At 38.5% G+C, this 13,207-nt stretch overlaps 1 protein-coding gene and 1 non-coding gene across 5 annotated transcripts in view; one reads left to right on the top strand and one right to left on the bottom strand.

Annotated features, from left to right (window-relative positions):
• The window catches only part of LOC106883030 (unconventional myosin-XVIIIa), a 237,634-nt gene that overhangs the window by 143,717 nt on the left and 80,710 nt on the right, over window positions 1-13,207 (top strand). For all 4 annotated transcript variants that reach the window (XM_052976955.1, XM_014933888.2, XM_052976956.1 and 1 more), the window contains 7 exons: window positions 1,031-1,173; window positions 2,152-2,252; window positions 4,008-4,068; window positions 8,153-8,297; window positions 8,485-8,632; window positions 9,773-9,895; window positions 11,109-11,301. In XM_052976955.1, the coding sequence (XP_052832915.1) occupies window positions 1,031-1,173; window positions 2,152-2,252; window positions 4,008-4,068; window positions 8,153-8,297; window positions 8,485-8,632; window positions 9,773-9,895; window positions 11,109-11,301 (914 nt within the window). The remainder of the gene's footprint in view (window positions 1-1,030; window positions 1,174-2,151; window positions 2,253-4,007; window positions 4,069-8,152; window positions 8,298-8,484; window positions 8,633-9,772; window positions 9,896-11,108; window positions 11,302-13,207) is intronic.
• LOC128250939 (U6 spliceosomal RNA) lies at window positions 3,018-3,119 on the bottom strand. The gene has a single exon (XR_008266881.1). It is a non-coding gene; the product is annotated as a U6 spliceosomal RNA (small nuclear RNA).

Raw genomic sequence — 13,207 nt, 5'->3', positions numbered from 1 at the left:
CCATTGCTTGACAACCGATGGTGGTGTGTTTATGTTCCCGTAACTTAGCGGTTCGGCAAAAGAGACCGATAGAATAAGTACAAGGCTTACAAAGAATAAGTCCTGGGGTCGATTTGCTCGACTAAAGGCGGTGCTCCAGCATGGCTGCAGTCAAATGACTGAAACAAGTAAAAGAGTAAAAGAATATGCCTAGTGGCATTTCTTCCAACTCATTACCTTCAAATCTTGCCAATGTCAACTTTGTCTTTTATCCCTCCGGAATTCATAAAAGTAAAAGACAAATAGTGGGGGCAATGTATTCAACTTACTCTCCTCTCAGAATTTCTGGCCTTGTGCCAAAATTAGAAATGATAATAATAATTCTTTCTACTATAAGTAGAACAGACCTCTTGTAGAGGAGCTACATGACAATCACATTTTAAAAGAGAGGTTAGAAATGGTTGTGGTGGAGGTAGAAAAATAATCAACTTTGTCCTTCCAAGGGTGATAAAATAAAGTACCAGCTATGTACTGATATCTGTAATGAACCATTTGTTGTTGTTGTTGGCACTCCGTCGCTTAGGACGTCGAGGGTTCCAGTTGATCCGATCAGCGGAACAGCCTGCTCGTGAAATTAACATGCAAGTGGCTGAGCACTCCACAGACACGAGTACCCTTAACGTAGTTCTCGGGGATATTCAGCGTGACACAGTGTGTGGCAAGGCTGATCCTTTGAATTACAGGCACAACAGAAACAGGAAGTAAGAGTGAGAGAAAGTTGTGGTGGAAGAGTACAGTAGGGTTCGCCACCATCCCCTGCTGGAGCCTCGTGGAGCTTTTTGGTGTTTTCGCTCAATAAACACTCACAACGCCTGGTCTTGGAATCAAAACCGCGATCCTATGACCGCGAGTCCGCTGCCCTAACCACTGGGCCATTGCGCCTCCACGTAATGGACCATACCTCTTTCTTTTTCTACAAATGTTTCTGACCTTGTGACTTTGTTCAGAAATAAAAATTGAAGTATATATTTTGTTTTGTGCTTTGTTTCAGTTGATAAAGTAAACTCCATGGATGTCCTATTGGAAACATTTGGCAATAGTCGCACAATTCTCAATACCAATGCTTCTAGGTTTTCCAAGCTGACCACCTTAGACTTTGACTTTTCGGGACAGGTGTCTGGTATAACAATCCAGGTAAGATGTTTGGGCATTTTCTCTTTTAGTCATTAGAATGCATACATACTACAGCACAGCTTTAATAAGTAAGTGTCCTGAGCATAACTGTGTTGAGTTGTAGGAATCCTAAGGCTGGTTAGTCAATTTCTATGTTGTATAAGTAACTGAGATCACAATTAAGCACCTTCTGGCACTTGTGCCCGTGGCATCTGTAAGGAGTTTCGAGCGAGATCGTTGCCAGTGCCCCTGGACTGGCTCTTGTGCGGGTGGCACATAAAATACACCATTTTGAGCCTGGCCGTTGCCCGTACCACCTGACTGGCCTTCATGCCGGTGGCATGTAAAAGTACCCACTACACTCTCAGAGTGGTTGGTGTTAGGAAGGGCATCCAGCTGTAGAAACTCTGCCAAATTAGATTGGAGCCTGGTGTAGCCATCTGGTTTCACCAGTCCTCAGTCAAATCATCCAACCCATGCTAGCATGGAAAGCGGACGTTAAACGATGATGATGATGATGATGATGAATGGATGCCAGTTCATTGCAGGGTTCCTCATTTACAGCTAAGTAGACTGGAGCAAGGTGAAATGAAGTGTTTTGCTCAAGAATACAATGCACCACCTGGTCCAGGAATCGAAACCATGATCTTGCAATCATGAGTACAACAGCCTAACTACCAAGCCATGCTTTCTCTATTCTTGTCACTTCTTTCTTTTAGATGTGTGTTGAAATTCAATGATGACACCCACTCCCCCTTCATGATGATATCTTTGATGGTCGGCACCTCTTATCCTGGACTTATAAGCTCTGTTGTAAGTGGGGCTTATCAAGTAATAGGTGAAAGTAATGATGATAGTCCTTGATATGTTATGTATGAACCTACCTACCTATGTACATACACCCACATGGAACTACTGCAATATATTAATTCATATTCTTTCCTGTATTTCCTCCTTCACTACCTGTCTCTAACATTTTCTTGTTTTCTACTGTTTCAGATTATAATGCTGGAGAAATCACGTCTGGTAAGGCGACCAGAAGGAGAGCCAACTTTCCATGTCTTTTACCAAATGTTGGCTGGAGTTGACTCTGTGTTAAGGTATGTTGTTTATGTGTTCTCTGTGGTTCTCACCTAAAGTAAAGAAAATTTTTCCCAATGATTCCTTGTGAAGAAATTTTTAACAAAATATCTATTTCTTCATCTTTTACTGGTTTCAGTCATTTGACTGTGGCCATGTTGGCCTTGAAGGGTTTTAACTGTACAAATTGACTCCAGGACTTTTTTTAAAAACCCAGTACTTATTTTATCAGTCTCTTTTGCCAAACTACTAGGTTATGGGCACATAAGCACACCAACACTGGTTATCAGGCAGTGATGTGGTAGTGTGGGGGGACAAACACAGACACACACACACACACACACACACACACACACACACACACACACAGCGGCGAGCTGGCAGAGACGTTAGCACACCGGGCGAAATGCTTAGCGGTATTTCGTCTGCCACTACGTTCTGAGTTCAAATTCCGCCGAGGTCGACTTTGCCTTTCATCCTTTCGGGGTCGATTAAATAAGTACCAGTTACGCACTGGGGTCGATATAATCGACTTAATCCGTTTGTCTGTCCTTGTTTGTCCCCTCTGTGTGTAGCCCCTTGTGGGTAGGAAAGAAATAACACACACACATATGCTACAGGCTTTTTTCACTTTCCCTCTACCAAATCCACTCACAAGGCTTTGGTCAGCCTGAGGCTACAGTAGAAAACACTTGCCCAAGCTGCGACACAATGAAACTGAACCTGGAACCATGTAGTTGGCAAGCAAGCTTCTTACCACACAGCCACACCTGCACCTATGAATGAAAAACATGGGACACTTCACGAATTTGCAGGTGATCCTTGTGCAGGGGTCATGCTAATATTTTCTGTATGTATTGCTGAAGTTAGTACTTAAAAATATAAGAGAACAATGAAAGGATGGAAAAAATTATATGCAGGCATATAATATATTATATCTCTTTGTATATATACACACAGATACATATACAGTGACTGCGGCATGTGTAAGGACTTTCGAGCGAGATCATTGCCAGTGCCCCTAGACTGGCTCTTGTGCGGGTGGCACATAAAATACACCATTTTGAGCGTGGCCGTTGCCCGTACCACCTGACTGGCCTTCGTGCCGGTGGCACGTAAAAGCACCCTCTGCACTCTCTGAGTGGTTGACGTTAGGAAGGGCATCCAGCTGTAGAAACTTTGCCAGATCAGATTGGAGCCTGGTGTAGCCATCTGGTTTCACCAGTCCTCAGTCAAATCGTCCAACCCATGCTATCATGGAAAGCGGACGTTAAACGACGACGATGATGATGATGATGAGGAAAATAGGACCATTTGCCCACTCTCTTCCCCACTCCTGCTGCTGTGGTTCTGTAAATCACAAACTAGGTTTCTTCAATTATCTTTTCGTTGCCTGAAGATTCACAGGTGTTGAAAATTTCTGAATCATCTGCTTCATAACTATATGTAGATATGTAAAATCACCTTTGTTATCTTATGCCTGGTTTCCATGTAGGTATGAGCTGGATAGGATTACTGAGGTAGTGTTTTATGGTTAGATGCCCTTCCTGTTGTCAACCCTTTTATGATATGCAGAACAAGGTGAACTTGTTCTAAAACTAGGATACACTTTGTGTGTGCATATCAAATCCACTTACAAGGCGATAGCAGAAGAAACTTGCCCAATGTGTCATGCAGTAGGACTGAACCTAGTACCATGTGGTTGGGAAGCAAACGTCTTAACCACTCAACCATGCCTGTGCTTTATATCTTTATAATTTTTTTTTCCTTTACAGGAATGAATTGCAGCTGAACACTCTGAATGAGCAGAATACATACATGACACCTCTTCAAAGAGTAAGTACTGTTGTTGTTGTTGTTGTTGTTGATGTTGTTGTTGTTGAGCAGTAAGTCATGAGTGGTTAGCTTCAGTGAAACATATCCAAGCTGACTGCATTAGGTGTGTAATTAGATAGACAACTGTAATTCACATGTCTTGCCTTGTCATACACAGTGTCACTTTCAGTCTACCTGAGGATTATATGTAAGGTATATGTGTCTATGGAATGCTCAGCCCCATGTACTATATTGCTGCTCCCTTTATTACATATCTTAACTGCTCTCTTCATTAAATATCTTAACTCTTGTTTTTGTATGCAGATGGAGTCTCAGAGTTATTCTCAAAATATTCGTATTTTCTTATGTCAGTCAATGGCACAATCTTGTACATCTGTATAGTGATTCGTTCCTTTATTACCACTTTAACAAGAACTGTGGAGTCTGTATTTCACTGATGATGTCATAAGACTGAGATATGCCCTGAGTTGCCTCTCATATGGAAAGACATTATGATAATATTATTCATTGACTAATATTGATATTTACTTCACTACATTGGTAATCTATTTAGTTAGCTTTTTAATGCTTAACGCATTAAACATATTAACACTGACTTAACTGTTGTTCATCATTTGGATGATGTCTCAGTCATTTCTTTCTTTGTATCAGATTGAATACCATTCAACTATTCAGTTTCATCTCTTTACATTCTAAGTCCAAATCCCTCTGTGCCTGACTTTGTATTTCATCTCTCTAAGATTGAAAGTGTTACCAGTGATATGCTGAGGTTGATTTCATTAACTTCATCTCTTTAAAATTCATGGCCTTGTATTAAATTTTAAAGTTATGGTTCAAATCCCAGCCAGGTTAATGTTGTTAGCCATCCTTTCAAGGTTTTAAATTAAATACCAGTCAAGTTAATCATAGATAGCCTGCCCCAAGTTTTGTGGCCGTGAAGCATATGCTTTCTGGTATTCAGTGATATCCCTTTACATTCTGCATTCAAATCCTGCCAAAGTTAATTAATTTGGCTCTAATTCTGGGGTCACCTTTCTTAGTTATGCCTATCCTCAAAATTTGAGGCCTTGTTCCTTTGTTAGAAACAGTATTTAAAGTCCTTTCAATTGCAATATGCTTATAGTCACTGGTTCTATGATGTAAAACCTCTCATTTTGAAGTATTCATAATGTAGATTGGACCTACAAAAGAAACTTGGTAAAGCAAAATAAAACCATTTTTGGGTCTTGAGAAATAAAGTTTTCTAATTGATGATATCTGTAAAGTTGCATGTATATTTAAAGCCCGTTATCATCGTTAATTTAAAAATACCTTCCAAACATCAACTTTAATAACAAGTTTTGGTTACTTTCAAAATTAGCTGCAATGCCTATAAGTCGTGTGTTTAATTAGAAATGTAGTAATGAAAAAGTCAACATTTACTTGTTTGTACTGTGTGGATATATGTATGGAGGATAATATCTATATTGTATGGCTATATGTCTGTGTTTGTGCATGTGGTATTGTGTGTTTGTGTGAAGAAGAATGTATGTGAGGAGGAATATTTTCTGTGTGAGTATTTGTGTGTTCCAGGTGGGGGTGGGTGGGGGGAAATGTTTGTACTGTGTATGTATATGAAAGAATGTTTGTACTGTGTGTTTATTGGTGTGTGTGTGTGTGTGTAATGGTGCTTGTGTTTCTGCATGGATGTGTAAAGTAAGATGTAATGAGTCTTAATGTTGCATTTTCTAATCACCACTCCTCCCACTACACCTGAAATTATACTTTTTTTCCCATTAATCAAGAATAAATTAATTTTCTGTGGTTGAATTATTCTAGAGAGGAGCACTTATGACTGTTTAATTTCTGATGGTCTGCCTGGAATTAAAGGCCTTAAATGTTGGGTGTGGCTGTTGATACTATTTCAGTTTATTTTTGTTCAAGTTTATAATTAGAGATAAATTTGGGGGGAAGAAGTAAATTTAAGAAGACAAGCTTTTTGGTGGATTCTCTGGAATGACAATGAATTGAGATAGAAAATGTAGTAGGGTGGGTCTGGTTTAGAGTGTGTATGGATGAGGGTGGAAATTGATGTAATCTGTAGTTACTAATGATATTGTTGTGAATCACAGGACTTTATTAAGTTATTCTCTACCTCTGGTTACTGTTGTATTTAACTTGGTGGTAAATCTACCTCCTATGTCTAGATTTGCTATGGGTGACTTTTTTTCAAAGTTAGGTGAACTGAATCATGTAGAATAAAGTGACTTGTCCAGTAAAACTGATGTTTGGAGTGTGATGAAGTTTTGAACCACAAGTTGTTCTACACTACCTCAAACATTCCACCTCACACCACTAAATACTCCATTCTATATCACCAAACATTGCACTACACACTATCAAACATTTCTCTCCATACCATCAAACATTGCACTACACACTGCCAAACACTACACTCTGTACTGCCATACATTGCACTCCACACTATCGAGCATCAAACTCCTCACCACCAAGCATTGCACTTCACGCTATCAAACATTGCTCTCCATACCATCAAACATTGCACTTCACGCTATCAAACATTGCTCTCCATACCATCAAACATTGCACTCCATGCCATCAAACATTGCACTTTGTTCCAGCAAACCTGGCACATTATGAAACATGCCTCTCCATCTACATCACATCAAATGTCCCCTTTCATACTACCTAACATGCAAAGGGTGTTCATTAAAGATTTCCCCTGACTCACTTCTGGTCGTTGAAGGAAACAGAAGTTATACAGGTGTAATCATATATGTCTCTACATGTCACATTGTAAATTTCAGCTTTCTACTAGTATTCATTTGTCTTTTACGGCTGCTGAAGTGGACTAAGGTGTTATACTGGAGGCAATTGAATGCAGATCAGTGATCAGGTTCTTATACTTGAAAGGTCGTACACCAAAAGAAACTTTCGATGAGATGAAAGAAGTTTATGATGACGATGCACCATCATAAGATGTAGTCAAGCACTGGCATTACCATTTCAAATGAAGTTAGACATCAGTAGAAACTGCTCCTATTCCTGGGTGACCACATTTTGCCATTAATGACGACACCATCTATAACATGGAAGTTGTCATTTTTGAGGATCGCCACATAACTATTCAGCAACTAGCCCAAGAAGTGAAGACAAGTATAGGGTCTATAGAAAAAAAATCATTCACAACCATTTGCACATGCAGAAGTTGTCTGCACAATGGATTCCCAGATGTTTACACCTTTTCAGAAGCAGAAATGAGTCAATTGCACCCAGGCTCTTTTGGCAATGTGCCAAGAAAACAAAGAGGACTTTTTCGGCAGACTTATCACACAGGAGGAAACATGGGTCCACCACTATGATCCTGAGACTAAAGTCCAGTCGAAACAATGGAAGCATGATAACTCACCACCTCCAAAGAAGGCTTGTGTCCAACTCTCAGCAGGCAAAGTGATGCTCACAATCTTTTGAGACCAGCGCAGAGTAGTGATGATGGATTTTCTGGCAAAGGGCATCATAATGGGGCATATTATGCTTCTCTACTGCAGAAATTGTGGGTGCCATCAAAGCAGAGAGGCATGGCATACTGACCAAAGGAGTTTGCCTCCAAGGCAACTCCCCATTTCACAATACACCTGTTGCCCAGATGAAAGCACACTCCTGTGGCTATGAAATCCTTCCTGACCTCGCAACATCTGATTTCCATCTCTTTCCTACCATGAAGTTTTTTTTTCTTTTTAAGGAGAAGCAATTTTTGGATGATGATGAACTTATTTCCGAGGTAAAGTCTTGACTCCAGACACAACCTACTGACTTCTACAGACGAAGTCTTCACAACTGCATAAAGCGATAGGAGAAGTGTGTCACCATTGGTGGTGGCTATGTAGAGAAGGACTAATAATTATGCCAAGTTTCATTTATTCCAGTCCTTGGGAAGTGGGTCAGGGGAAATCTTTAATGAACATCCCTCGTAGTACTCCACATCATCAAACCTTCCACTTTACACCAACAAGTCTTTCACTCCATACCTCTATTTATTTTATGTCCCTCTTGAGTGTCCACTCAAATGTCTTATTTATTACAGACTGAAGACAGACAAAAAGCAGCACAGTCTTGGGCCAAAGTAACCAATGCTATGGAAGTTCTGGGATTTTCACCTGAGGAAATGAAGGCAGTATTCTATGTATTGGCAGCCATTTACCATCTTGAAACTGCAGGAGCTGTTAAAGGTATGTCTAACATTCCTCATTAATTGTCTGAATTATTAAGTCTTCTCTCAATAATTTTGAGAAAATTATTTTGTTGGTGCTCTCAGGAGGAAGCAATGAATCTAGAAGCAATTCCTCTCCTTTTGTTAAGTAATTTTCGTTTTGTTTCATTTTTATGAAGTTCCGTTTATTTTGTGTGTCATTTCAGGAACCAATAATAAAGCACAATTTGCAAAACCTGCAGCTGCACAGAAAGCTGCAAACCTTCTGGGCATCAAAGTGGAGGAACTTGCACGTACAATCTTCAGCCCATCAGCAGGATCTAGTGGTACTTTAACCCGAAGTGCTTCTATGAGGTATGACTATGTGTTTGAGTTAGGATTGCTTGCACCAACACTGTTTGTCACAAATTTGACTGAGAAAGGGATAAGTCAGTTGAATCTACACAATAGGATTTGTAAGGCAGAGTAACTTAATCTATAATATATTCAGTGTAACTTAATCTATAATATATTCAGTGTAACTTAATCTATAATATATTCAGTGTAACTTAATCTATAATATATTCAGTGTAACTTAATCTATAATATATTCAGTGTAACTTAATCTATAATATATTCAGTGTAACTTAATCTATAATATATTCAGTGTAACTTAATCGATAATATATTCAGTGTAACTTAATCGATAATATATTCAGTGTAATTTAATCGATAATATATTCAGTGTAACTTAATCGATAATACATTCAGTGAAACTTAATCTATAATATATTCAGTGTAACTTAATCTATAATATATTCAGTGTGACTTAATCTATAATATATTCAGTGTGACTTAATCTATAATATATTCAGTGTAACTTAATCTATAATATATTCAGTGTAACTTAATCTATAACATATTCATCAACATTTCACATTCTGATATATATTTTGAAGATAAACAATTTTGTTTCAAAATTTTACTGCCACCATCTTGAGTGAACACTTCTGCTGTAGAGGCTCCCTTCATTAGATTGTTCGCTTTGTTGTTTCTCCGTTCTCGTATTTGTTTCACAACAAGCCCAAGAAGTGAAGACAAGTATAGAGTCCATAGAAAAAATCATTCACAACCATTTGCACATGCAGAAGTTGTCTGCACAATGGATTCCCAGATGTTCACACCTTTTCAGAAGCAGAAATGAGTCAATTGCACCCAGGCTCTTTTGGCAATGTCCCAAGAAAACAAAGAGGACTTTTTCGGCAGACATATCACACAGAGAGATATTGAGGTTCGTGGAGCCGCAAAGCGTGCAGCACTGTCAGCCTAGCGCACTGTATGCAAGCAGACGCAGGCTGGGTGAAAACTGCTTAAATTCAAGATACATGCTTCGTGATATTGTCTTACTGCTGTTTATGTTCAAGGGAAAATGTTTGATAATGTTTTTTTCCCTACAGAATTTCTGCTGTTGTTTGATGAAATGTTTGAGGATGTTGCCATGTTTTTTCTCTGCAGGATCTCAAATGCTGCTGATAGGCATACAGGAGACTCTGGATCTTCTGCAACTGATGCTCTTGAAGCTTTCCTCACAGGTCTTTACACAGAACTATTCAGTGTCCTGGTTGGTTTAATAAATAGGTTAGTATGAAACATTTACTTTATGCTCCATTTTCACTTTTTTTTTTTTTTTTTTTTTTTTTGATAAAATCAGTTTTGATTCAGTTAGATCAAACGCATTGCAAACATGACAATATATCCTTTCTTTTTAGGACACGCTTTATCAACAATCACATTCTCCAGACTGTCCTTTTTTTAAAGGACTATAGTAGTGCGAGATTTAAGGACGGTATTTTTCCTATTTCTAGCACATTGAGGGATCATGTAATGAATGTGGGTAATTTCACCCCTGGAAAATTCGCCACTGGAAATTTCATCCCTGGTGACTTTGTCCCTGGTAATTTCACCCCCAGTAATTTCGCCACTGGTAACTTCTGGTGTTTTCATTCCTGTAATTTCATCATAATTAGTATATTTTATACTTGGGACATACGACACAAACAGAGTAACCATCACATCAAAGTAGTCAAGACAACAAGTAGTGCAATATCATTGGCATATTTTTTATTCGCAAAATATATCTCATAAGTACAATGACCGACAAAAAAAAAAAAAACTCAGTAAACGGCACATATTTTGTGGTTTTAAATATTCAATAAGCATTTAATGCAATAAATAACACCTCACAAATTCAATATTGTTTGAAATAATCAAACTTATAGCACAGCAGTTCATTGAAGACAAAAGTCCGAAATACATTTGAGTAATTTTTTGAACAAATCACAAATTTTTCAAGGAGGGGCTAGTCAGTTACATTGACCCCATTGCTCAACCTGAAGAGACAAAAGGTAAAGTTAGCCTTGGTAGAATTTGAACTCAGAACATAAAACCAGAAGAAATGTTGCTAAGCACTTTCTCTGCGATGCTAATGATTTTACCAGCTCACTGCCTTAATGATAATAATAATAATCCTTTTCACTATAGGCACAAGGCCTGAAGTTTTTGTTGGGGTGGGCCTAGTTGGTTATATTGATCCCTTTTCTCAACTACTGTTTATTTTATTGACCCTGAAAAGATGAAAGTCAAAGTCAACCTCAGTGGATTTGAACTCAGACCATAAAGACAGACAGAACGTCTCTAAGTATTTTGCTTGGCGTGCTTATGATTCTGCCAGCTTGCTACCTCAATAGTAACATTAACAATAATAATGATAATAATAATAATAATAATAATAATTGGTAATATTCTGAAATCTAAATATTAACCATTTCATTTTCCTTTGTTATATTTTTAGATCATTAATGTCAAATTATCGCAACCTTGGATCCATCACAATTCTTGACACACCTGGATTCCAGAATCCATCAACTTGTGGTCGTAACTCAGGTGCTACATTTGAAGACCTTTGTTGCAACTATATTCAAGAACGCTTACAGTTATTCTTCCATGATGCAACCTTCACTCTGCAACAGGATCGATATTCTCAGGCAAGTTGAAAGCAGCAGTTTCAATAATTGTTCACTTGGCTAATTACACTTTACACTAAGCACAACAGTAACCGACCTAATTACATATCACACACATCAAGACATTTTGTGGGACCCAATTGTGACTTGACCTAATTGCAACTGACCCAATTACACCTCATTCCATGTCAGTTGACCTAATTATACATCATACCACACAACAGTGCACCTAATTGTACATCACACCACACAACACCTGGCCTGTCTGTACCCTCACATCTCATCCCATCTGACCCTAGTGACCATACAGCAACTTGACTAATTGTGCTGCACACCACACCAACTGACCTAGTTTTCCACCACACCACAACTGAGCTAAATTTTTATTTTTTATGTCTATGGGCACTTGAGATCACTGCTTCTGACATTAACAAACATCAGGAGCCCCCTTTAAAAACATATTTATAGAATTGTTGCCCTTCACCCCAATCTTTATTATAGGGAGAAAATAGTGTTTGTGCCTCTTTTTCTTTCTTTTTTTTTTTGCCTTCATAATTAACAGCAGAAAAAGTTGGAAACCTTCATTTAATTAAGCACAACAATTTGTCTTCTTTTTTTATTTCTGTGCCCCCCTCCCCTCGTATCATGGACCGCTCCTCTAGATTCTCTTGAGTCATATGCATTCTAATTTAGGTGTTGAAACTTTATAAATGATATCTTCTTAGGTTATTTGTAAGATGTCAAAAGCATGCTGATGTTTTTTTGACAACAAATTATCACGATTAATCATTAATTATGTTTATTTGTAAGGGATCAACAGTTTCTAAGTTTCCACAACGAATATTTCACAAGTTTCATCAACAGAACTACCTACTCATTGTATTATTATAGTGTAAATGGTTGAGTATTCCTCAGACACTTGAACTTTAATTCTGTTTGTGGTGAGGATGGCCCTTTGAATTACAGGTAGTTTTTTGAAACAAATGCCAGTTAGTGGTGTAAAACCAAGCAACGAATTTAATTAACCAATTAAGTAATTACTAGTCATCTGATATGGAATGCACACAGCAGGAATGTGTGCACAACAGGCCTTCTGACCACATCCACATGCTAGAATTTATCCCCCACATTTTTGAACAGAGCCTTAGGCTCAGTTCAGATGGCTATGCGAAGCTGCTGGGGACTTTGATCAAACATTGGCTGGAGACATTTGCTACTGGAGAGCCATATGTGAGGCAGCACGATTCAGTTCCTTGCCATACCTCTGGAAAGAATCAGAAGTGGTTGTCACAGAATTTCTACAACTTCACCAGCCCCTAATTTTGGCATTTGTAATATCTTGGATTACCATGCGTAAGGTGTGGTTGAGAAATATGCTAACCACTTTGCCTGCAATGCCAAGGGTGAGCTGGTGGCCAAGATCAAGGAGATGTTCAAAGACCTTGCCAGTCTTGAGTCCATGGTAGAAGCAGACGGTGGCTGCTTTGAGTAAACTGTTATCTCCTAGCCATAATCAAGTTGATGTTTTTTGATTTTTTTAAAAATACTCTTATTTTTGGTATGCAGACTTAGAAAATTAACCCAAACACCCTGTGTGTGTGTAATATATACACATATATATAAAGTGAAAAGGTTCGATAATGCACAAAAATTCTTTATATATATACATCTCGTCTGGCCGTAAAGCCTTTTCTGTTTGTTTTCCTCTCTTGTTTTTTGTCCGCCACTACATTCCTCCATGGCAAGATTTAATTTGCGTATACAAATTTAATCTGCGGTCCATGGGATGAGCCGTTTTAACGATGTGTCCTGCCCAAGCTCTTCGAAACGCCGGTGTTAAAACGTGGGTAGCTGATGAAGTAGAATGTTCTCTATGTGGCTTGTGTGTTTTCTCGTCTACGTTTTGTTTGCAATGTCCCAGATATGC

This window comes from Octopus bimaculoides, chromosome 26 (assembly GCF_001194135.2).
Source record: "Octopus bimaculoides isolate UCB-OBI-ISO-001 chromosome 26, ASM119413v2, whole genome shotgun sequence".
NCBI lineage: Eukaryota > Metazoa > Mollusca > Cephalopoda > Octopoda > Octopodidae > Octopus > Octopus bimaculoides.
Note: the sequence above shows the minus strand (reverse complement) of the source record. Positions and strands in the feature narration are given on the sequence as shown.